The sequence below is a fragment of the Antennarius striatus genome, chromosome 2 (genome assembly GCF_040054535.1).
Source record: "Antennarius striatus isolate MH-2024 chromosome 2, ASM4005453v1, whole genome shotgun sequence".
Taxonomy (NCBI): Eukaryota; Metazoa; Chordata; class Actinopteri; order Lophiiformes; family Antennariidae; genus Antennarius; species Antennarius striatus.
This window is the reverse complement of record NC_090777.1, coordinates 2,173,829-2,198,903: the sequence shown is the minus strand read 5'-3', so window position 1 is coordinate 2,198,903 and position 25,075 is coordinate 2,173,829. Positions and strand designations below refer to the sequence as shown.

Sequence of the window (25,075 nt, the reverse complement as noted above, 5' to 3'; positions counted from 1 at the left end):
ATTCTAAAGCGTTTGGATCGGTATTTAAACCAGGCAGTCAGAGACTGTAACATCCTGCGACCCCCCTGAACTCAACATTTGACCCTGACACACACATTGATGTTCCTCTGGCTTCATGAAAATGTTGCTTTTTGTTTAGTGATTATGTCTCATCAGGTTTCAGAGACGTGGACCTGAAGAGGTATAGAAGTGAACGTTTGACCTTGACCTAGTTTTTCAAGTCAAGTTTGTGATTCAAGAACCAACAACCTGTGAGACACAATCGGGAAGTGGAACCAGATTTATTCCACATTTTATTTTGTGTTTAGAAATAAAAAACTGAGAAAGTAGGACGTGTTGAAGTGCTGACCCCCCCTGTTCTCTCAGCTCAGCCCAACGACTCCAGAAGTTCAAAGCAGGAATGAGAAACAAGAAGATCTCACAATATTTAAACGTCTCCGGAGCACCGTGAGGGCAATAGTATCAACATGGAGGGGGCATAAAACCACTGCAAACCCCACCAAGACCTGGTCGTCCCTCTGAACTTTCAGCCCAAACAAGGAGGAAACTAAGCAGAGAAGGAACCAGGAGGTCCATGATCACGCTGGATGACCTGCAGACATACACAGCTGAGGTGGGACAACCTGTCCAGAAGACACCTGTCAGTCGTACTCTGCATACACCTGGTCTCTATGGAGGAGGGGCAGGATTCACCTTCCAACAGGTCAACGATCCTAAACATGAAGCCAGATCTACAACGGAACGGTTTAAGACTGACCTTCTAGAGGTGTGTTAGCATGACCACAGTCCAGACCTCAGTCCTTCTGCTGCGATCAGCTGATCAGCAGCAGAAGGAGGTTTGTACAGAGTATTAACTCAAGGGGGGGGGCAGTACTCTTAACACGTCCTACTTTTACGTTTTTAATCTGTAAACACAAAATAAATGTGGAATAAATCTGGTTCCACTTCACCATTGTGTCTCACATGTTGTTGGTTCTTCAAAAATACTTTCAGTTTTTTGTCTTTTAGTTTGAAGCCTGAAATGTGGCAACATGTCAAAACGTTCTTGGGGGGCCAATACTTTCACAAGGCACTGTAATTTTCTCTCCTTGCCCCCCCTGAATAGAACGTCTATCTTATCCGGTACTGAGTGCAAAAAAATGTACCAAAGGTGAAATTTGACCTTGACCTAGTTTTCTCAAGGTCAAGGTCATCATCTCGTCTTCGTCCCTGTGAGTCATGTGCTTTTAGTTTCACCTTTCTATCTGCAACGGGTGTGGAGATATTTGGTGTGGAGGAGTCAGACCCCTGTGGGGGGGCCGAGCGCGCCCCCCCCAGATGGTCACATGGGGACGCCTCACCTCAGCCCCTCCTTTAACACGCCTGCCCCCCGATTGTCTGACAGATTTATGTGAACCCACAGCGTTCCCTCTTTCATCCCTTCTTCTCCTCGCTGCAGGGTTTCTCTGGGGGGGGCGACCCACACCACCGCAGGCCCAGCAGGATCTCTTGGTCCTCACCACGCCGCTCCACGGGGGGGCGGGCGGCGCGCTGCGCTGCACACTCCAGCACAGGCGTCCCAGTGAAGGCTGCGGGCTCCCCCCAGGAATGCTTCCTGACCACAGCGCCAGCGGCTGGCACCAACCGGAGGGGGGGGGCAGTTATGGAGGCAGGGGCAATGGAGGCGTCCCACGCAGACACTCCTACCATCAGGAGAAGACAGACTTTAAACCACCACCGTCACCATGGTAACCCCAGGCTTTGGGTCACGGGGGGGCGGCTGCGTGGGGAAGCATGTGGGCGTGGCTGCAGACGTGTCGGCTGCGTGGGGAAGCATGTGGGCGTGGCTGCAGACGTGTCGGCTGCGTGAGGAAGCATGTGGGCGTGGCTGCAGACGTGTCGGCTGCGTGGGGAAGCATGTGGGCGTGGCTGCAGACGTGTCGGCTGCGTGGGGAAGCATGTGGGCGTGGCTGCAGACGTGTCGGCTGCGTGAGGAAGCATGTGGGCGTGGCTGCAGACGTGTCGGCTGCGTGGGGAAGCATGTGGGCGTGGCTGCAGACGTGTCGGCTGCGTGGGGAAGCATGTGGGCGTGGCTGCAGACGTGTCGGCTGCGTGAGGAAGCATGTGGGCGTGGCTGCAGACGTGTCGGCTGCGTGGGGAAGCATGTGGGCGTGGCTGCAGACATGTCGGCTGCGTGGGGAAGCATGTGGGCGTGGCTGCAGACGTGTCGGCTGCGTGAGGAAGCATGTGGGCGTGGCTGCAGACGTGTCGGCTGCGTGGGGAAGCATGTGGGCGTGGCTGCAGACGTGTCGGCTGCGTGGGGAAGCATGTGGGCGTGGCTGCAGACATGTCGGCTGCGTTGGGAAGCATGTGGGCGTGGCTGCAGACGTGTCGGCTGCGTGAGGAAGCATGCGGGCTCTTCAGGCGATTCAAGCCTGTGCACATCCTGAATCCGGCTTTGGGGGCACACACCTGTAATCCAGTGGACCCCAGGGGGTCCTGCGGGTTGCCGGTTTGAATCCCTCCTGATGACTCGTGTCGTTCATCAGAGGAGGTGAAACCGTGTTCAACGCTTTGATGCTGGAACCTCAGCGCCTCGCTGCGCCACGCCGTCTCCACTAATCCCCTTGATGGGCTTGTGTGTGTGTGTGTGTGTGTGTGTGTGTGTGTGTGTGTGTGTGTGTGTGTGTGTGTGTGTGTGTGTGTGCGGGGGGGGGCATTCTGGCGGCCCCGTTCAGACGCTGTAAGTAGGTAAGTACAGAACAGGACGGGGCGGCGGGGAACTCCCATGAGCTCAACGTCTGGCCTGATTAAAGCAGCGACGCCCACCTGCCCCGGCAGCAGGGAGTGTCTCCAGGGAGTGTGTGTGTGTGTGTGTGTGTGTGTGTGTGTGTGTGTGTGTGTGTGTGTGTGTGTGTGTGTGTGTGTGTGTGTGTGTGTGTGTCATTAAACAGTGTGTTACTAAAGCTGCTGACTTTATTTCAATCGGTTTCACCGGCGACTGAACTTCAGATTCATTGACCCAAGGTCATGAGGTCATGAGGTCATGAGGTCATGGCCACACACTGATGCATTCAACCGTCCAGCCAATCAGAATGGTGTCTACATTCTGCGCTAATGACAGGAATCTTTTCCTCTGGAGGAAAACTGGTCTGTGAACACTTCAACCCCACTTTGTGACCGGGACCAGCGCCACCCCCTGCTGGTCGGGGCCTGATCTGACCTCATGAGATGAGAGTTGTGATTGGATCAACCCCCTTCAGGTCCTGTTTCCACTCTCAAACTTCAAAACATTCAGAATTATGAGGGAAAAGAATGAAAATTGAGTTAAAGTAATTGTTCCTTTTTGTCTCACATGTGTTGATGAAACTTTTCAAACGCTGGATCACGATCCCGTTGTTCAATCCCAGTTTATTAGTGGATGGAAAACCTCAAATCTACAAGTGCATCCAATCCTGTTTTACGTGTTTAACAGCACTGGGGTCCCGGTCCAGCCTCGTGTGAAGAAACCAACGCCATCGTCTCTAAACGGTCAGAAAAATGAAACTCATGCAAACAGAAAACATCTGGAGGAAACATCCAGGAAGTGACCCGTTCTGTTTCCTGTCTGTCCAGACTCAAACGTGAGGGACAGACGTCCAACCATGACCCCCACCCTAACGCACACTATTACCCCCCCAGCCGTCAGGACACGCCACCACTGGGTGCACTGGAACAGACGTGAATCTGTACTGCCCTCTAGTGGTGGAGCTGTTTGCAGGCACAGCTTCCACTTTATTAAAGTGGGACAAACTGTCAGTCATTACCCACAATCCTCCTGGTCCTCCTGTTCTGTTTCCTGTCATCGTCCCACCCGTCTGGTCCAGTCTGAGCAGAACATTCACACTTTATTTATATATAAATTAGTCATTTACTGTCTTTATTTTGAGGATGTGTTTTCAGCTGCATCTGTCTGTCATGTTCTGCCTGATTGTTGGTGTTTCTTATTAAAATATAGAATAATTATCGGTCAGAAGTCCAAACAGCTTGAGATCAGGTTCATGGAGGTCATGTTGGGTTTCCTTTAACGTCTTCATGCTGGACTGGGACCAGAAGGATCTCCAGAGTCTCCTCGCTGTCGCTGCGACGCGTCAGGAATGTAGGCAGACTGATGATGTCACTCCCAGCAGCTGATCTGTGAGGAAACCAGTGAAAGTGAAGCAGCTGCAGGTGAAGCGTCAGGTGGTCCCACCTGCTGGGAGGAGAGACGGCTGGGGGGGGGGGGGGGGGGCTCCGAGTGATGCTGGTGACCCAGGAACTGTGTGATAATCCACCAATGACAAACCTTTACATGGAACCGCCATTCACACCTACAGGAATGTGTGCACACCTGTCCTAAAGGAAAGACCACACCTCTCGAGTAGCATAGAGCTAACGCTTCCAGCATCGTCTGAAAAACATGTCAAACTCAAGGTCCGGGGGCCAAATGTGGCCCTCCACATCACTTTATGTGGCCCCCAAGAGCAGAAAAGGTCAGAGAGTCTAAAATACATGGGTCAAATGTGTGTTTTGACCAAAAACTACATTTCCCACAATGCAGTAGTTCAGCCCATTTTAACTGACTAAACATTGTGAACAAAGTTAATGTCCTAAATTGTGTCTGATGTTACATTTATTAGTTACATTAAGGAGTAGTTACATTTAGTTACATTACACTGAGTTACATTTAGTTACATTTATTAGTTACATTAAGGAGTAGTTACATTTAGTTACATTACACTGAGTTACATTTAGTTACATTTATTAGTTACATTAAGGAGTAGTTACATTTAGTTACATTACATTTAGTTACATTGAGTTACATTTATTAGTTCTATAAATTAGGGTTCCCAGGGGGGAAAAAGTCAAACTTATGATATAGAAATCCAGAAAGTGTTCATCTACAAAGTGCAGCGTTTGGGGTTAAAAACTATTCAGAGAAATCTAATTTAGTGATGTTTAAGCAGCAGGAAGTGACCTGAAACAGAAATGACAGAAAAGACCAAACCCATTCGTGTCCTAAGGCTCAAAGCGTTTCTCACACATCAGATCTCATAAAGGTGCAGCATGAAGGTTAAAGCAGCAGGACAGGAACACGTTCCACCGGTTCTCATCTCAACGGACTGTGCCTCAGTGAGTTGATGTGACAGACGGCATGCTGGGAAAAAAAAAAAGACCTTGTCTGCCTCTGAAGCGTTGGCTCTGTTCCTGATCTCTGCTCTTTGTTTTCTTTGCATCCTAATCTGTTGGATCAATGAACAAAATTAAACATGAAACAAAAAGCAACAAAAATGTATTTCCAGGGAAAAATCTGTTCATTTATTGAGACAAAATATTAGAATCACTGGTCAAACATTCTGTTGGACTGTTTCTAACAGAACTGAATGTTACTTATTTCATCTACAGTATTTTCCGCACTATAAGGCGCACCTTCAATGGATGGTCTGTTTGAAACCTTTTTCACAAACAGGCCCCTGGATTATCAGGCGCACTGTCGGTTTTTCAGGAAATTAGAGGCTTTTAGGTGCGCCTTGTAGTGCTGGTAGAGTAGAATTCATGATCCTGGTGCTGAAGCATCTCCACGTTTAACTGGACGTATCACATGTTCCACTTGTGGAACCCCCGGTTCTACTTGTGGAACCCCCGGTTCTACTTGTGGAACCCCCGGTTCTGTGGACGCCCTTGTGGACCCGTGTCATGACCCCTGACCTTCAGACAGCCTGCTGGTCTGCAGGTCTTTGGTTTCTCCTCCATGTTTTTGAGGAAATGTTTGGAAGGTCGAAGCTTCACGAGTGTTTGCCCTTTTTTGCCGACGCAGTAACTGATCTGGGGGTGTTAGTAACCCAGCCGGGGCGTGTCCGGGGCAATTCATTGGATAACACTCACGCTCTCTTACATAAATAATTTAAAATCAATTTTTTTCTCAAATTTAAGTTAAAATTTTAGTTTGAACATTTCACCGTTTTTACCGACGGTCCGTCTGACGTGAGCATCACAGTGGAACCGAACAAACTGCGTGTTTCAGATTCTCAGCACACATTCCGTGTTTGTGCTGAAGCAGCACCGTCGCCCCCCGCTGGACGACCCCAGACAGTTTCCACCAGCAGGAGGAACCACCGTTCACTATTAGAGCACAAACAGGCTGGTAGGAAACAGCTTGAGCTGTGATCAGCCTGGTTTCACCACAACCTGCCTCTCAGCAGAGAAGAGAAGAAGAGAGATGGAAGAGTTCAGGCATTTAGAGCAGAACATTAGAAAGGACTGAATAACTGGTGCTGGTCTGGTCAAAGTCCTCTCCCATCATGCATCGCTCCACGATGTGTTCCTCTAAATATCAAGGTCCAGTCGCAGCCAATCAGGACACGTCAGGAGGGTCAGAGGGTCCCGGTGGGCGGGTCAGAGGGTCCCGGTGGGCGGGTCAGGGGGTCCCGGTGGGCGTCAGTCCCGGAGCAGCCCCAGCCTCCTCAGGGCCTTCCGGCGGTCCTCTCCTTTATCTGGGCGGGGGCAGATCAGGACGCTGACGCCCTGAGATCGGGGCAGCTTCTGCGAGTCTCTGGGGTGTTCCACCGTGGGGGGGAGCCTTGGTACCGCCGGCTCCTTGCTGCTGGGGTGGGTCGCGTTTGAAGCCTCTCCATGATTGATTGAAAACTCCTGACCACACCCCATAGAGGCGGGGCGGGGGCGGGCGTTACGCCGCTGACCCAGACCCACCGCCGAGCGCTCAATGGGGGCAGATTTGACGTCTCTGCGTGGGGTCAGCTCCGTCATCAGGGCACCAGGGGCGTGAGGAGACCGGTCCAGTGGTGCTCCAGAAACATCTCTGACCGCTGACGCCCCACTGACTGGTAGCAGAGGGGGACCGGTGACCTTGAACGCAGCGCTGGCTGGAAAAATATCTGAGGAGTGAGCTGCAGGAACTGCAGAGGAACCTGGTGATACCTGACCAGAAGGAGCTGGAGGAGGACCTGGTGATGCTGGAGCTCCAGGAGGACTTGGTGATGCAGGAGGACCTGGTGATGCGGAAGCTCCAGGAGGACCTGGTGATGCGGAAGCTCCAGGAGGACCTGGTGATGCAGGAGGACCTGGTGATGCTGAAGCTCCAGGAGGACCTGGTGATGCTGAAGCTCCAGGAGGACCTGGTGATGCTGAAGCTCCAGGAGGACCTGGTGATGCAGGAGGACCTGGTGATGCAGGAGGACCTGGTGATGCTGAAGCTCCAGGAGGAACTGGTGATGCAGGAGGACCTGGTGATGCAGGAGGACCTGGTGATGCAGGAGGACCTGGTGATGCAGGAGGACCTGGTGATGCTCGAGCTGCAGGAGAATGAAGATGCCCTGAGGCAGGAAGTGCGCTCTGGAGGTGAGATGGTGTGGTGGGTGGTGTGTGTGGAGCTGCTGGGCTGATGGGGGGGGAAAGAGCGGCCCATGACCTCCTGGCCTGTGGTTTGGGGCTCAGGACGGGTCCTGAAGGCATCTCATCAGATCTCAGCAGACCCAGCTTCCTCAGGGCTTCCATGCGGACCTTCTGGGGGTCCAGAAGCTGCCAGTCGCCGGCAGACAGGGGGTGTACCGGGCTGCTATCCACCCCTGATGACTTGTGTGCCTTCAGAATGATGTTGGGGGGCAGCTTCTTGGGCTTGGGGGCCACAGCAGGTGGACTTCTGGGCTCAGTGTTCTCAGGATGGGGCCTGATCTGAGGAACGGTCCCAGTGTGCACTGTGTTCATCACTGGGGGGTCGTTCTGTCTTCCAGGGGTCTCTGGCTCCAGCTGAGGTCCAGGATCATCCATGAAGGCTGAGGGGGGAGGAATCAGAGCAACATCCACCTCAGCGACCCGAGGAGACCGGCTGGAGACGAGCTGAAGGTTCCCGTCGGCCGTGTGAGCAGCAGGATGGAAGCCAGCGACTGGCCCGGTGGTTGGACGTCCGGGTCGAGCTGCTGATGCTGGGGGGTCGGTTACAGGAAGACGCTCGGCTCGCTCACATTCCTGGCTTCCTCTGAACTCTGACTTGACATTGGAACCGTCTAGAAAACACAAGGACATTATTGAGCCCCTGATCTTATTATCAGAGTTCTCCTACTGGAGTCACCGTGGGGCTGGTGTGTGGAGTTCATGTTACCTCCAGAAAGCAGTGCATCCTGGGATGCGCTTCAAGAAAAATGTGTGCATCCCAACATGACGTTTGAGCATCCCAACAGGAAAAACAGAATATATGGTAGAAGCGACGCAAGGATTGAGTTACGTCGATAATACAACGTAAAAACTAAACAAAAAGTTAATTTTAATGTTTTTATTAATAACATAACTGTTTTAAAAAGATAAAACACACTAAAATTTTATATCAATTTTATCGAAATGTTAAAGACTGGTAGTCATTTAAAGAACAGTTTTAGAAATAAAGAAAGATGTAATACAGTTTTTTTTTCCTTTTGCTTTTCACTTAATAATTTTCTTTGTCTATAATTCATATTTTCTCCTGTGGACACTGAACCACGAACCTTCACACACATTTAGTAATATCTGTAGTAATACCTGTAGTAATACATGTAGTAATACCTGTAGTAGTACCTGTAGTTACATCTGTAGTAGTACCTGTAGTTACATTTGTAGTAATATCTGTAGTAATATCTGTAGTAACATCTGTGGTAATATCTGTAGTAATATCTGTAGTAATATCTGTGGTAATATCTGTGGTAATATCTGTGGTAATATCTGTAGTAATACCTTTGGTAATACCTTTAGTAATATCTGTAGTAATATCTGTAGTAATATCTGTAGTAATATCTGTGGTAACATCTGTGGTAACATCTGTGGTAACATCTGTGGTAACATCTGTGGTAATATCTGTAGTAATATCTGTAGTAATATATGTGGTAATATCTGTGGTAATATCTGTAGTAATATCTGTAGTAAATACCTGCATTAATATCTGTGGTAATATCTATAATAATATCTGTAGTAATATCTGTAGTAACATCTGTGGTAATATCTGTGGTAATATCTGTGGTAATATCTGTAGTAATATCTGTGGTACTATCTGTGGTAATATCTGTAGTAATACCTGTAGTAACATCTGTAGTTACATCTGTAGTTACATCTGTAGTTACATCTGTAGTAATATCTGTAGTAATACCTGTAGTAGTACCTGTAGTAGTACCTGTAGTTACATCTGTAGTAATATCTGTAGTAATATCTGTAGTAATATCTGTAGTAATATCTGTAGTAACATCTGTGGTAATATCTGTAGTAACACCTGTAGTAACACATGTATTAATACCTGTAGTAATATCTGTAGTAACATCTGTTGTAATACCTGTAGTAATACCTGTAGTAACACCTGTAGTAACACCTGTTGTAACACCTGTTGTAACACCTGTAGTAACATCTGTAATAACATCTGTAGTAACACATGTATTAATACCTGTAGTAATATCTGTAGTAACATCTGTTGTAATACCTGTAGTAATACCTGTAGTAATACCTGTAGTAACACCTGTAGTAACACCTGTAGTAACACCTGTAGTAACACCTGTAGTAACATCTCTAGTAACATCTGTAGTAACATCTGTAGTAACATCTGTAGTAATACCTGTAGTAATACCTGTAGTAACATCTGTAGTAATACCAGTAGTAACATCTGTAGTAACATCTGTAGTAACATCTGTAGTAACATCTGTAGTAACAGCTAAGTAACATCTGTAGTAACATCTGTAGTAATACCTGTAGAAATACCTGTAGTAACATCTGTAGTAACATCTGTAGTAATACCTGTAGTAATACCTGTAGTAATACCTGTAGTAATATCTGTAGTAATATCTGTAGTTACATCTGTAGTAATATCTGTAGTAACATCTGTAGTAATATCTGTAGTAATATCTGTAGTAATACCTGTAGTAGTACCTGTAGTAACACCTGTAGTAACATCTGTAGTAACATCTGTAGTAATATCTGTAGTAATACCTGTAGTAATACCTGTATTAATATATGTGGTAATATCTTTAGTAATATCTGTAGTAACATCTGTGGTAATATCTGTGGTAATATCTGTGGTAATATATGTGGTAATATCTGTGATAATATCTGTGGTAATATCTGTGGTAATATCTGTGATAATATCTGTGGTAATATCTGTGGTAATATCTGTGGTAATATATGTAGTAATACCTTTGGTAATACCTTTAGTATTATCTGTAGTAATATCTGTAGTAATATCTGTAGTAACATCTGTGGTAATATCTGTAGTAACATCTGTAGTAACATCTGTAGTAACATCTGTAGTAACACCTGTATTAATACCTGTAGTAACATCTGTAGTAACATCTGTAGTAACATCTGTAGTAACATCTGTTGTAATACCTGTTGTAATACCTGTAGTAATACCTGTAGTAATACCTGTAGTAATACCTGTAGTAACATCTGTAGTAATACCTGTAGTAACATCTGTAGTAACATCTGTAGTAACATCTGTAGTAACATCTGTAGTAACATCTGTAATAACATCTGTAATAACAGCTAAGTAACATCTGTAGTAACATCTGTAGTAATATCTGTAGAAATACCTGTAGTAATACCTGTAGTAACATCTGTAGTAACATCTGTAGTACTACCTGTAGTAATATCTGTAGTAACATCTGTAGTAACATCTGTAGTAATACCTGTAGTAATATCTGTAGTAATACCTGTAGTAATACCTGTAGTAATACCTGTAGTAATACCTGTAGTAATACCTGTAGTAATATCTGTCTCTTTTTCTTCATTAACTTTTGATTGTTTTTCACTCACTTGGTTTTTCTCCAACTTTTGCATCTTTTACAGACCACACCACTGTCATGCTAACGCCCGCATACAGACCGCTGGTTAGGGTCGTTAAACCTGTGAAGAGGCAGATCCGGGTGTGTCCTGATGGGTCGTCAGAGGCACTCCTGGACTGCTTCTCCACCACAGACTGGAGCGCATTCAAAGACGCAGCCACCCACAACAACACCACAGACCTCCAGGACTACACGGAGACCGTCACTGCATACATGAGGAAATGCATGGATGATGTCACGATCACCAGAACCATCTCTGTTCGAGCCAATCAGAAGCCTTGGCTGACAGGTGAAGTCCACAGGCTCCTGAAGGCGTGGAACGTGGCCTTCAGAGCTGGGGACGAGGTGGGCCTAAGGACAGCGAGGGCCAACCTGTCACGAGGCATCCCAGTGGCCCAGAGACAGTACTCCAGGAGGATCGCCACCCACTTCAGCAACAGCAGAGACACCAGGAACCTGTGGCGGGGGATCCAGTCCATTACAGACTACAAGCCCCTTCCGCAGTCCTGTGACAGCTCCACCACTCTGCTGAACCAGCTGAATGACTTCTTTCCGCGCTTTGAGGCAGACAACGGCATCCCGGCACAGAAGGCTCCACCCCCTCCTGGCGACCAGGTGTTGACGCTTTCTCTGGACAGCGTGAGGCAAGTCCTCAGAAGGACCAACGCACGGAAAGCCCCAGGTCCTGACAACGTTCCTGGTCGTGTCCTGAGAGACTGTGCTGATGAGCTCACAGATGTCTTCACAGACATCTTCAACATCTCCCTGAGCCAGGCTGTTGTCCCCACCCGCCTCAAAGCCACCACCATCATCCCAGTCCCGAAGAAGCCCTCCCCATCCGGCAACGACTACCGCCCAGTTGCACCGACTCCCATTCTCATGCAGTGCTTCGAGCGGCTAGTCATGCACCACATCAAGTCTGCCCTCCCTTCAACCCTGGACCCTTTTCAGTTTGCTTACCGGTCCAACTGCTCGACTGATGACGCCATCTCCACGGCCCTACACTCAACCCTCACCCACCTGGAGACCAAAGACTTGTACGCCAGAATGCTGTTCATCGACTTCAGCTCAACATTCAACACAATCGTCCCCCAGCAGCTCATCTACAAAGTGGACCATCTTGGACTCAACACCTCCACACGCAACTGGCTGCTGGACTTCCTGACAGGGAGACCACAGGCAGTTCGAGTCGGTAGCAACACCTCCAGCACCATCACGCTGAACACGGGAGCCCCCCAAGGATGTGTTCTGAGCCCCCTCCTCTTCACTCTGTTGACCCACGACTGCACACCGACTTCAGCTCCAAACTCTTCATCAAGTTTGCAGACGAGACGACTGTGGTGGGTCTCAGGAACAACAACGATGAGACAGCCTACAGGAATGAGGTGGGCCTCCTGGCTATGTGGTGCAAGGACAACCATCTCCATCTGAATGTGGAGAAGATGAAGGAGATTGTTGTGGACTTCAGGAGAACACGCACCCAGCATGCTCCACTAACCATCAACGGTGCTGCAGTGGAAAGGGTCAGCAGCACCAAGTTCCTGGGTGTGCACATCTCTGAGGACCTGTCCTGGGACCACAACACCGCATCGCTGGACAAAAAAGCCCAATAGCGCCTCTACTTCCACACAAACTGAGGAGAGCAAGAGCCCCACCCCCATCATGCTCACCTTCTACAGAGGCCCCATGGAGAGCATCCTGACCAGCTGCATCACCCTGTGGTACGGCGCCTGCACCGTTTCCTGCAGACCCTGCAGCGCATCGTGAGAGCAGCTGAAGAGATCACTGGTGTCTCTCTCCCTTCCCTCACAGACATTTATAACACCCGCCTCACCCACAAAGCCATCAGCATTGCAGGTGACCCCCCCCCCCCACAGCCTTTTCAGCCTGCTGCCATCAGGTAGGAGACTGCAGAGTCTGGACCAGAACCAGCAGGATCAAGGACAGTTTCTGTCACCAGGCGGTCAGGAGGCTCAACCCCCTCCCTGCTCTGCCCCCTGCCATAGCCTTGAACTCTACTCTGTCTGCCCCCCCCCCCCCCAGCACCTGACCACCTATCCCCCCCCCCCCGTCAACTCAGGGACTGGTCACACGTCACTTCCCCTATGGGATTAAAGAGTATAGAGATGTTAACCATCCCTTGTGTTTCGTCTTATACTTTGTGTTGTACTGCCTGCTGTACTGCTTGTTGTACTGCCTGTGTTGTACTGCCTGTGTTGTACTGCCTGTTGTACTGCCTGTTGTACTGCCTGCTGTACTGCTTGTTGTACTGCCTGTGTTGTACTGCCTGTGTTGTACTGCCTGTTGTACTGCCTGCTGTACTGCCTGTTGTACTGCCTGTTGTACTGCCTGTGTACTGTGGGTCAGAGAGGACTGCAATTTCATCTGTGCTGTATGTCGTGCACATAAGGTACACTTGACAATAAGGCTGACTTTGATTTGACTTTTTCGGAGGTATGGTGATAATCAATCAATCAATCAATCAATCACCCTTTATTAGTCTATCTCTTAATTCCACCAGCAGACGTTCCAAAGTGTTTTAACAGACAGACAAACCCAACAGGACGCTTCTTGTTCTCTGGGGGGTCGAACTAACTCCTCTCTCACTGCAGCTTAGAACCAGCACACCTGTTGCTGATTGGTCGATTTTAATCAGACTGAATCACACAGGTGAGTCACACAGGTGAGTCACACAGGTGAGTCACACAGGTGAATCACACAGGTGAATCACACAGGTGAGTCACACAGGTGAATCACACAGGTGAATCACACAGGTGAATCACACAGGTGAATCACACAGGTGAATCACACAGGTGAATCACACAGGTGAATCACACAGGTGAGTCACACAGGTGAATCTGGTGACCAGAAACTCACATGAGATCAATAAATAATGGAGATTTCTGGGTTACAAATTTAAGCGGAGAAATGGACAAATAGTGAATATTTTTGTTGAAGTGTGTTGATGGTGAGTTCCTGTCAAACACGCACTGACACACGCGTGTAACCCAATCAGAGAATGTTAGAAACTAAAATGAAGAACACACCGGTTCCTTCCATGGGCGTGTGTTTGTCTGCCTCATCGGTGGACAAACCGCTGTCCTCGTTCAGCTCCAGGGACTCGATGGTTTCCTCCAGGTACATGAGACAGGCCTTCTCCTCCGCAGACAGGTGCTCCATGCTGTCGTCACTCTGAACACGGAGAACACAGAGGACGTTAGACACGGAACCGAACCGTCTAAAGCTTCAACACCTCACCAGAGCAGAGTCACGTCTGTTTGGTGTTCAAACAGCTGAGGGTCTCGTCGTCCCGCCTCCGTCCATCTGGTCTTCAGCGGTCCTGTCAGCAGAGGCGTGTGGACAAGCCTGAGTAACACTCACACAGCCGGAGTTCAGGCTGATGACGCTGTCGCAGCTCCCGGCGCTGTCCGTGTTCCTCAGGGTCTGCATGGCGACGCCCGCGGACCACGTATCGCTCCTGGGCATCCCACAGGGAGGAAGAGGAGGACGAGGGGCAGGATCCACGCTGTGAGGAAGAGGAGGACGAGGGGCAGGATCCACGCTGTGAGGAAGAGGACGACGAGGGGCAGGATCCACGCTGTGAGGAAGAGGAGGACGAGGGGCAGGATCCACGCTCTGCTCTACATACCACTGAGGATTATCCTGAAGGACCAAAGAGTGGAGGTGAAGTCAGACAAACGGGATTCAGTGGAGACTTTTGGTTTCAAAAGTCTCCACTGAATGACTCTTGTTGTCCCACAGCGCCACCATCAGGATGAAAGAACATGTGTTTAACAGATGCAGATTAAAGGTGTCACCGCTGCAGAATATTAACAGCGCAGTCAGAGACTGTAACATCCTGCGACACCCCTGAATTCAACATTTACCCTGACCTACACATGTTTGTTCCTCTGGCTTCCTGAAAATCTTACTTTTTGTTTAGTGATTATATCTCATCAGGTTTCAGAGACGTGGACCTAAAGAGGTATAGAAGTAAAAATTTGACCTTGACCTAGTTTTTCAAGGTCAAGCATGTGACCTAATTTTCATCCCTGAATATAACGTCTTTTTGTTTCGTCTTTCCATCTTATCCGGTTCCTGAGATATGTGCAAAAAAATGTGCAAAAGTCAAAATTTGACCTTGACCTACTTTTCTCAAGGTCAAGGTCTTCATCTCATCTTCATCCCCTTTGCTGCCTGAGTCATGTGCTTTTAGTTTCACCTTTCTATCTGAACGGTTGTGGACACTAACGGAAACACTAACGGACGCGTGTGAACGTGTTCTGTCACCGTTAGACGTGGACCAGATGCACAGACTGGATGAACCTGGACCTGGAACAGGTCCGTCTTCAGCTCCTTCCTCCTGTTCAGTCACTAGGAACACACTCCTGTGTGACGCTCACACACACCTTACAGTTCACTACAACAAGACGACGCCTTCAGACGACTCGTGTTTCCACCGGGCTGAAGGAGCAAGAGACCAGAACGTAGAATAAAGTTGAGGGTTTAGGATTTGATCCCAATAATTATTATTATATACATTATAATTTAATTCTACAATCGTTCTGACAGACTTATTGATCTGGTATTGATCAGACTGAACAGACGTGGGTTAAACAACCGTTCTTCAGGCGTTTCATACTGAAGCTGAAGCAGCACACACACACACACACACACACACACACACACACACACACACACACACACACACACACACACACACACTCTGAGCTTCACCTTCAGGTTGTTCTACAAACGTTTCTCCAGGTGAACAGAATCTGAACACGAACATTCAGAGTCGATTCACTTCCTGTCCGATTGGCGTCAGAACGCTGACCTCTTGAGTCATGCTGCTGTTTCCTGTCTGTACCCAGAGTAACGTCTGACAGGCACGAGGACGACCCTCCCCTTACAGCACAGATTTCACTTGCGTTTGAAGCGTTAACAGGCTTTAGCATCACAAGCTAACCGTTCACACTGGGAACAGTTCAGGAAGGAACTGATCAGATTCGCTCAACCTGGGTCGACTGATGGATTCTGGTGAAAGACGTCACACAAAGGGATCAAACTGATCAAACTGATCAAACTGTATTCCAAGACAAAGGCTTAGATCACACACGTGAAACACAAGGCCCGGGGGCCAAATGTGGCCCTCGAGAGCAAAAAAGGTTACATTTAGTTACATTTATTAGTTACATTAAGGAGTAGTTACATTTAGTTACATTACACTGAGTTACATTTAGTTACATTTATTAGTTACATTAAGGAGTAGTTACATTTAGTTACATTACACTGAGTTACATTTAGTTACATTTATTAGTTACATTAAGGAGTAGTTACATTTAGTTACATTACATTAGTTACATTAGTTACATCTGGCTCCTTGATGACAGCCGTGACGCTGATGTGGCCCCCGTTGAGATGAGTTTGACCCCCTGCTTTAACCCTTTATCCTCCATCGGCTCCAGGGGTCCTGATAGGCACTGATCGTTCTCTGATCTCTGGACTAAACACAGGACTGACTCCTCTGTAGACCACACAGCGTCTCTGATACGGCCTCAGGTTTCCAGCTATTGTTCCGTTCCAGAAGGTTCCAGTGAGGAGAACCAGACGAACTTTCATAATTTCAGATAAGAACGTGAGGCAGCAGCTTGACAATGAACTGAAGCTGATTAAACCCAGTGATTCATCAGGACTAATGAATCATGCTGACGACAGCTGAACTCAGCGTTTACTGGAGGAAGGAGACACTCCAGCGACACGCCGGGTCGGACATTGATTTGATGACATTATGTTAAAAACAGATATTTTTAATACTAATGGCTGATAAAGCGGTTCAGAAGATGAATGAAACAATAAATAATAATGTTACTACGTCATATTTGATATAATGATAATAATAATAACAATAATAATAATTACTATTATTATTTTGTAGGAAGAAGAGCCTTGGAAATAAACTTTGGGAATTAAAATTACAGAAAATGTAATGAATAAAGAAAAATGCCATCAATGTTTGGATTTTTACATAAAAACAGTGTAACAGTGATTTCATAACCTTTTCACTGTCAAATCAAATCAGTAAGGATTGTAAAAACACATCGATGGCGGTCTCAGTCAATATTCTCTCTCTATAAACTCTGGAGAAGTGTTAAAACATTTGGTGGAGAACCAGCAGAAATCTTTGAAGACGTTACTTTAATATCTGTTTTGCAAAAAAAAGCGACAATTCATAATGAGTAAAAAATTTTTTATAATTTTAGTGATTATTTGAAACAACTTTTAGACATTTAGACTCCTCTAGTTGAAGGAAAACATTTAAATATTGAGGGGAGGAGATTCTAGGTTGCCATAGAGCAAACTGAAAACAGTGAAGGTAAAACCAGCCCAACGACACACACACACACACACACACACACACACACACACACACACACACACACACACACACACACACACACACACTGTGTTTTATGACAACACAAACTGGCTGACACAGCAGCAGCGCTGAGGGAAGCGATCCTTCTTGAAACAGGTCACCTCAGCAGGTAGGATCACACCTGTCCCGTCTGAATCAGGAAGTAAACCCGTCCCACGGCGCCTGCCTTCATATGGATTCCATGGGGACAAGAATGTCACCCTGCTGGCTCCAAGCCGGGCCCGAGAACCAGGTGTGAACAGAACCAGAACCAGGTGTGAACAGAACCAGAACCAGGTGTGAACAGAACCAGAACCAGGTGTGAACAGAAGCAGAACCTGCTGCTCCATCCAGGAACAGGGATGGTCTAACAATGTGAAGAATGTGTTCCAGAGGAACGTTTTAATCATTAACAGTAAACAAAAGTTCTCAGATTGACTAATCTGAACCCAAACCCTCGTTAATGTTTAACCGGATTACAATCTGAGTGTTTACATTCGTGAGCTAATATTTGTGTTTCTCTGACTCCACCGAGTTCACGACTGAACGCTCTGTGTGAAACAGAAACACTTTACCGGAGAACGGGTCCGTCTGATCCGGTTTGGAAAACCGGTTTCGGTTTGGAACCGGTTCGGGCTCCAGAACGGAATCTGATTCCACTGAAGCTTTTCTCTCTGTGTAACCTGTTGTAACCGGAGGGGAACCGACACCGGGACCGTGTTGAACCGGAAACTTACCGGAAACGGTAGATCCGTGGAGTCCGGGTCGACGCGTAAAGCCGGTGCGTAATTCCAGGACGCAGCAGCGCGTCATCCCGTCCGAACCGGGGTCGTCGCTCCGTTCCGCCGGACGCACAGCCGCTAAGCTCCGAGACGTCACCGACTGCACCGGGAGGGGAGCGGCTGCTGCCAGGTGAGACACCCCCACAGGTGTGCCAATTAGGTGACCGACAGCAGTGTGGGAAACCGGAGCCGTCAGGGTGACGTGGGCTGTGGGAGGAGCCAAAGGGACCAGGAGGCGGCCCCCACCGGGAGGAGAGAACCATTTATGCACTGCAGCGCCGGTGACGTCTCTGAACGGTACCGACGGTTTTTCCGGTTGAACCAGTGCCGTACAGTCACCGGATGCTTCAGATTCCAGCTGCTTCACGGTTAAAGTTCATTGTTTTTTTAATAAATTTATATATGATTAAATAAATGTTTCCCATATTTTTAAAGATCTGCTGTTCAAAGTCAGTTTAAAAAGTGTTAAACATGTGAAGACTCTTCTATTCCCCCTCGGGGGATTGATAGGGTTAATAAAATAAAACAAAATAAAAAATAAAATGTCTGCATCCTTCAATGGTCCCTGTGTCACTATGTGGTGCTAATTATACGCTTCGGGTATTTGTTTTATTGTATTGATTATAGGGACTATTTTTGCCGTGCAGACAGTTATTCATTATATTATTATATGTTTTACAAAGAAATGCTCATTAAAATGCTTTCTGGACTCTTTAACGTTTTGCTCCACCTGAACCGGATCCGATCCCACATCCCGACACCCCACGTGTCAAACTCAAGGCCCGGGGGCCACATGTGGCCCTCCACATCCTTTTATGTGGCCCGCGAGAGAATAAAAAGTCAAGTGTCTAAAGTAAATACAGTGATACCTCTGTACTCGACCGCCTCTATACTCGACCAAATCGGTGCTCGACCAAAAAATTCGAGTAGAAAATGTATCGGACCCCGAACAGATTTTCGGTACTCGACTAGCCGAGTCGACCCGAACGCGCTCCTCGGCCGCGCTCCTCGGCCAGCGGGTAAGCGTCAGTTCGACTCAGACCGCCAGTGGAGTAACACATACGCAAATTACGTACGCAGACGTACGGAAATTACAGCAAAATATGAAAGTGGTGTACGAGTGTCCGACCTCGCGTCGCAGTACGAAATGAAAGTCAACCATTTCCACTATGTTGAAGCAGAAGCAACTGACAATGGACAGGTTCCTTCTTAAAGAAAAGAGGAAGGCTACTGCCCAGCCAGATTCACCTCCACGGAAGAGAGAGAGAAGGGAGAAAACCCCTGGAGGCGCGTTACCTAGCGTCATCATGGAAGAGATTCCCCTTCCATGATGACGCTAGTGCCATCAACCGCTCTCTAAAACGTAAAGTAAATTATACAAAATGGTTTATAATGCTTTATCTTTATCATGTACTGCTTGTGCACATTTACGTATTCATTGTTGTTTAGATACACGTTCTTATAATATTTGAGATATTTTTCTAAATGGTAAGAACGGATTAAAATACTTTCCATTATTTCTTATGGGAAAATTGGTTTCGGTGGTCGAACAAATCGGTGCTCAACCACCACCTCAGAACGGATTATGGTCGAGTACAGAGGTATTACTGTAGGCCAAAAGTGTGTTTTGACCAAAAACTACATTTCCCACAATGCAGTAGTTCAGCCCATTTTAACTCTGACTAAACGTTGTGAACAAAGTTAACGTCCTAACTTGTGTCTGATGTTATTTTTCTTTATTGATTGATAGTTTGATCCTTGATTGATGGAGTTCTGTGGGTTTAATAACCTGACAAATGAAAAGGATTTATGTTAGAACAGAGAAACAAACAAACATGTTTTTTCTGTCTAACTGTAATGTTTGGAACTAGAATCAGTCAGAAATTCAGTTATTTAACATTAAGGAGTAGTTACATTTAGTTACATTACACTGAGTTACATTTAGTTACATTTATTAGTTACATTAAGGAGTAGTTACATTTAGTTACATTACACTGAGTTACATTTAGTTACATTTATTAGTTACATTAAGGAGTAGTTACATTTAGTTACATTACACTGAGTTACATTTAGTTACATTTATTAGTTACATTAAGGAGTAGTTACATTTAGTTACATTACACTGAGTTACATTTAGTTACATTTATTAGTTACATTAAGGAGTAGTTACATTTAGTTACACTACACTGAGTTACATTTAGTTACATTTATTAGTTACATTAAGGAGTAGTTACATTTAGTTACATTACACTGAGTTACATTTAGTTACATTTAGTTACATTAAGGAGTAGTTACATTTAGTTACATTACACTGAGTTACATTTAGTTACATTTATTAGTTACATTAAGGAGTAGTTACATTTATGTTACACTGAGTTACATTTATTAGTTACCTCTGGCCCTTTGAGGACAGCCATGACGCTGATGTGGCCCCCAGTGGAGATGAGTTTGACCCCCCCTGATCTAATGACATCACTAAACACCTCAGCTGCAGGTATTCAGGCTATCAGTGACTAAATGAATGAAGACTCCACACACAGCGTTTGAATTGCGTCATTTATTAGTCGTACATTTATGAAAAATAATCATAAAAAAGACTGGAAGCCTGATATTATATACAATCCTTTTTTCTGAAGTGAGGTCCCCCCCCCCCCTCTGCACAGCCTTTTTTAATTACAGGGTGTTTATTCACGATATGTTTCATTTATAAGACATAGTCCTTTCCTCTATTTTGACAAATGTCAAAAATGACATACATACATACATACATACATACATACATACATACATACATACATACATACATACATACATGTACCTGTATATATATAGATATCTATAAAAGCAAAAATCATTCAAGTATCAAAATACAGATTGGTGGACGATTTCATTCTCATCACTGCCGTCATCAGACGAGGCTTAAAATATCTCCTGATCCTCAGCAATGTGCAAAAGCAGAACCAGAACCAACACCAGAACTAGAACAGTACCAGAACCAGTACCAGAACTACAGGTAGAACCACAACCTGGACCAGAACTAGAACCAGGCTGAACCCAGAAACGGCGTACCGTAGACAGCGCTGGCCTGATGACGTACCACACATACAACAGTTACCCCAAACCCACCTGACTAGTACCCCCACACACACACACACACACACACTCAGTACCCTAACAGTCACACACTGGACCCGGGCCCTTTGTTCTGTTCTGCTCCTATAAAACGATCAACAAAGGGCCTGAAGGAGGGGCCCCAGGGGGCCCCACCGGATTCAGGTCCCAAACGTGTCCGAATGGCAAATTAAAGACAAAGCACGGAAATAAAAGCCCCCCCACACCCCACCCCCGGTGTTATGGATATAAAACAGTCTGTAGTGTCAGTTCCTCTGAGTCTGAGCCGTAGGACGACATCACCAGCGAGGCTACCGCGTGTGGAGGAGTGTGACCACAGTGTGAGGTCTACAGTGTGACGCCTGTGTCTCGTGTGTGATGCCTGTGTCTCGTGTGTGACGCCATGTCTCATGTGTGACACCTGTGTCTCATGTGTGACGCTGTGTCTCATGTGTGACACCTGTGTCTCATGTGTGACACCTGTCTCATGTGTGATGCCTGTGTCTCATGTGTGTCACCTGTGTCTCATGTGTGACGCCTGTGTCTCATGTGTGATTACTGTGTCTCATGTGTGACGCTGTGTCTCATGTGTGACACCTGTGTCTCATGTGTGACACCTGTGTCTCATGTGTGACGCCTGTGTCTCATGTGTTACGTCTATGTCTCATGTGTGATGCCCGGGTCTCATGTGTAACGCCTGTGTCTCATGTGTAACACCTGTTTCTAATATGATGCCTGTGTCCCGTGTGACGCCTGTGTGACAACTGTCTCATGTGTGACACCTGTGCCTCATGTGTGAGGCCTGTGTCTCATGTGTGATGCCTGTGTCTCATGTGTAACACCTGTGTCTCATGTGTAACACCTGTTTCTAATATGATGCCTGTGTCCCGTGTGACGCCTGTGTGACAACTTCTCATGTGTGACGCCTGTGCCTCATGTGTGACGCCTGTGATTCATGTGACGCCTGTGTCTCATGTGTGATGCCTGTGTTAGTTCAGTTAGCTCAGGTACAGGGGTGCATCAGATTCCAGGGTGGTGCCTGTGTCTCATGCACCCTTTTATCCTGAACTAGCTGCTAACTAGCTTCTAACTAGCTGCTAACTAGCTTCTAACTAGCTGCTAACTAGCTGCTCTGCAGGTATGTTTCAGGACAGCATAAACGTGAACTCTATCGCAGGTCTGATGCGTTCAGAGGCGGTCGTTCATCAGGAAACACGTGAAGCGGGGTGAAACACGTGAAGCGGGGTGAAACACGTGAAGCGGGGTGAAACACGTGAAGCGGGGTGAAACACGTGAAGCGGGGTGAAACACGTGAAGCGGGGTGAAACACGTGAAGCGGGGTGAAACACGTGAAGCGGGGTGAAACACGTGAAGCGGGGTGAAACACGTGAAGCGGGGTGAAACACGTGAAGCGGGGTGAACACATCCGCCCGGGACGAACGGATGCTGCCGGTCGTCCCGTTGATCCGGCGGCTGAAGCTTCCATCCGCCCCCCCCCTCCTGGGCGGTGTGATCTCACTGCGTGTCACTTTCCCAACAAAACCCTCCTACCCATCATGCAACAGGGTTGTTCCCATCCTGTGTGACTGGCTGGGAGGGGCCACAGTGTTCAGCTGAAGGGGGGGGACACAGACACAGTGAGGTTAAAGCAGAACAATGTGATGATGTGAGAGTCGACTTCTTTAGCAGCAGTCGGGGGGGGGGGGGGGGGGGGGCAGGATGAAGGCATTAGTTGTGGGGGGGTCAGGATGAAGGCATTAGTTGTGGGGGGGGGCATGATGAAGGCATTAGTTGTGGGGGGGTCAGGATGAAGGCATTAGTTGTGGGGGGGGCATGATGAAGGCATTAGTTGTGGGGGGGCATGTTGAAGGCATTAGTTGTGGGGGGGCATGATGAAGGCATTAGTTGGGGGGGGGCATGATGAAGGCATTAGTTGGGGGGGGCATGATGAAGGCATTAGTTGTGAAGAGAGGAAGAGGAGGCAGGAGGGTTAAACTGGGTTCAACAGCAGATTAACGTCCGGTTTGATTCCTGGCCTCTGATTGATCGATAAAAGAGGGCGTGTCAGTGTGGAATATGATGCTGATTGTCTGACCAATGAAATGGAGCCTCGTTACCCCACAGGAAGTAACGAGGAAGTACAGGAAGTCAGGATGCTAACGTCATTAGCTCCAAACGGAGGCATCACAGTGCTGGACGTCTGCCTCCTCTAGTTTATAATCTCCTCTGGTGAACACAGAGGAGATTATAATCTAACCTGTAATCTAACACCACCCTCTGAGCCCCCCAGGAAACACGCCCCCCAGGAACAGGACGCTCACAGTGCGTCGCTCTCGGCTGGTTTGACTCTCAGGAGTCAAAGCCTCGGAGCGGCGGTCGGCTAACGGAGCAGGAAGAGAAAAGCTGGTCGCCGTGGCAACAGAGGGATGCTGGGAAAAAAAACACAGAGTTCAGGAGGCGGAGAGGGGGTGAGGCTGGGGGGTCGACCGGGAGGTGTGAGCGAGGAAGACAGGAAGACGAAGATTTATTTTAAAGAGCGGCCGTCCCAGCTGATGGGTGGGGGGGGGGGACCAGAGAGGCAAGATACACAGTTAAAGGCACACAGGAGGACGGGGGGGGGGGGGGGGCAGAAGTGATCAGGAGATCAGGAGGAAGGGGGGTCCCCTCAAAAGATGGTGGTCTCGTACTTAGTGCTGATGGTGCGCTTGGAGTCGGGGGGGTCCGTGAGCCACGTGGTGTTGCCCTGGGACTGGGGGTCACCCTCCGGCTCCACCATCTCCCCCTGTGAACACAGACAGGGGCATCAGACTTCAGGCTGGGGCAGTAAGAGCCTGACGACGTCAAGTTCTTAACAATCTGGAGTCTGAAAACATCAATAAAGTTCTGATCGGATTGATGATTGATTGATCGTTAGTCAGCCGCTGCTCATCAGCGTCATCATTAACTTTAGACTCAATTTAAAGACGTGAAAACTGGTTTTCCTTCTGATGGAGAATCAGTGATGTAACCATTGCTTGTAGTTCCCACAAACAGTCGCTAGGGGGCGACAGATCCCGTTTATGACTGAAACCCACAGAAACATGAAATGACAGCAGAAGAAATTCATACAGGGGGTTAAAACCCAGATGGAGGAGGAGGGATTTCTTTCAGAGAAGTGAGGATAAAAAAAACAGAGGCAGAAGGAAACGATGTGAAGAAATGATGGAGATGGGACTGGGGGGCGGGGGCAACACCTGGGCAGCAGGGCTGGCAGAGAGCAGCGGGAGGAAGGAGGGACGGTTGGAGGTGCAGGACACACACGTGTCGTCACTCACGGCTGACTTCCGGGCGCCGCCTCGTGGTTTGGGTGCGGGCCGGCCCGACCGGGTGTCCGTGACCTCTGACCCCGGCCCCCCCAGGGGGGTCTGGTGCTGCTTGTTCCTCTGCGCTTGCAGGGCCAGCTGGTAGGCCACCTCGAACGCCTGCCCCAGCGTCAGGATGATCTCGTAGGTCCGGTTCTGTGGGGGGGGGGACAACGGTGGAAGGGCGTCACGACGGCGTTCACCCTGAGGTACAGCATGAGGTACACTCTGAGGTACACCCGTGTGCGTTCACCCTGAGGTACACCCGTGTGCGTTCACCCTGAGGTACACCCTGAGGTACACCCGTGTGCGTTCACCCTGAGGTACACCCGTGTGCGTTCACCCTGAGGTACACCCGTGTGCGTTCACCCTGAGGTACACCCGTGTGCGTTCACCCTGAGGTACACCCGTGTGCGTTCACCCTCACCACGTCCTCCGTGCTGAACACGTGGCAGTAGTGATGGCTGGTCTGCAGGTCCTTGGTGATGTAGGCGAAGGTGCGTAGGTCCTCGGGGTCCTGGGCCGCACACGAGATGTTCCTGATCTCGTGCTCCGCGATGATGTTCTGCAACCAGGAGAGGGCGCTCATGAGGAAAAAGATGGTTTAGGTTCAGA

The 25,075-nt window shown here is 48.1% G+C and overlaps 2 protein-coding genes across 7 annotated transcripts in view; both read right to left on the bottom strand.

Annotated features, from left to right (window-relative positions):
* Window positions 1–4,663: 4,663 nt before the first annotated feature.
* LOC137587807 (specifically androgen-regulated gene protein-like) lies at window positions 4,664–18,481 on the bottom strand. 6 transcript variants are annotated; one of them, XR_011033974.1, is made up of 5 exons: window positions 17,964–18,480; window positions 14,190–14,471; window positions 13,856–14,000; window positions 5,958–8,021; window positions 4,664–5,240 (listed from the first exon to the last, which is right to left on the bottom strand). XR_011033974.1 is itself a non-coding variant. In XM_068304488.1 (5 exons), exons 2-5 carry the CDS (start codon window positions 14,292–14,294, stop codon window positions 6,436–6,438), a joined length of 1,755 nt encoding a protein of 584 aa, XP_068160589.1. In that variant the 5' UTR covers window positions 14,295–14,471; window positions 17,964–18,481; the 3' UTR covers window positions 4,665–6,435. The 6 variants fall into 6 exon arrangements, 5 of the variants coding, with proteins under 5 accessions (XP_068160589.1, XP_068160573.1, XP_068160581.1 ...); XM_068304488.1 differs by having other exon boundaries at window positions 4,665–7,196; window positions 7,278–8,021; window positions 17,964–18,481; XM_068304472.1 differs by adding an exon at window positions 15,099–15,272 and having other exon boundaries at window positions 4,665–8,021.
* Window positions 18,482–22,980: 4,499 nt separating this feature from the next.
* Window positions 22,981–25,075, bottom strand: part of LOC137588589 (ankyrin repeat and SAM domain-containing protein 1A) — a 36,588-nt gene continuing 34,493 nt past the window's right edge. The window contains exons 25-27 of the mRNA XM_068305745.1: window positions 24,888–25,025; window positions 24,434–24,616; window positions 22,981–23,901 (exon numbers count right to left, since the gene is read on the bottom strand). Of these exons, the coding sequence (XP_068161846.1) occupies window positions 23,785–23,901; window positions 24,434–24,616; window positions 24,888–25,025 (438 nt within the window). The 3' untranslated portion in view covers window positions 22,981–23,784. The remainder of the gene's footprint in view (window positions 23,902–24,433; window positions 24,617–24,887; window positions 25,026–25,075) is intronic.

Coding starts and splice junctions, on each gene's coding strand:
- LOC137587807 (XM_068304472.1), bottom strand. CDS start 14,294: ATGCCCAGGAGCGATACGTGGTCCGCGGGCGTCGCCATGCAGACCCTG. Junction 14,001..14,189: donor TCAGCCTGAACTCCGGCTGT/GTGAGTGTTACT, acceptor CTCCGTGTTCAG/AGTGACGACAGCATGGAGCA. Junction 8,022..13,855: donor CACGCCCATGGAAGGAACCG/GTGTGTTCTTCA, acceptor TGTGTTTTCTAG/ACGGTTCCAATGTCAAGTCA.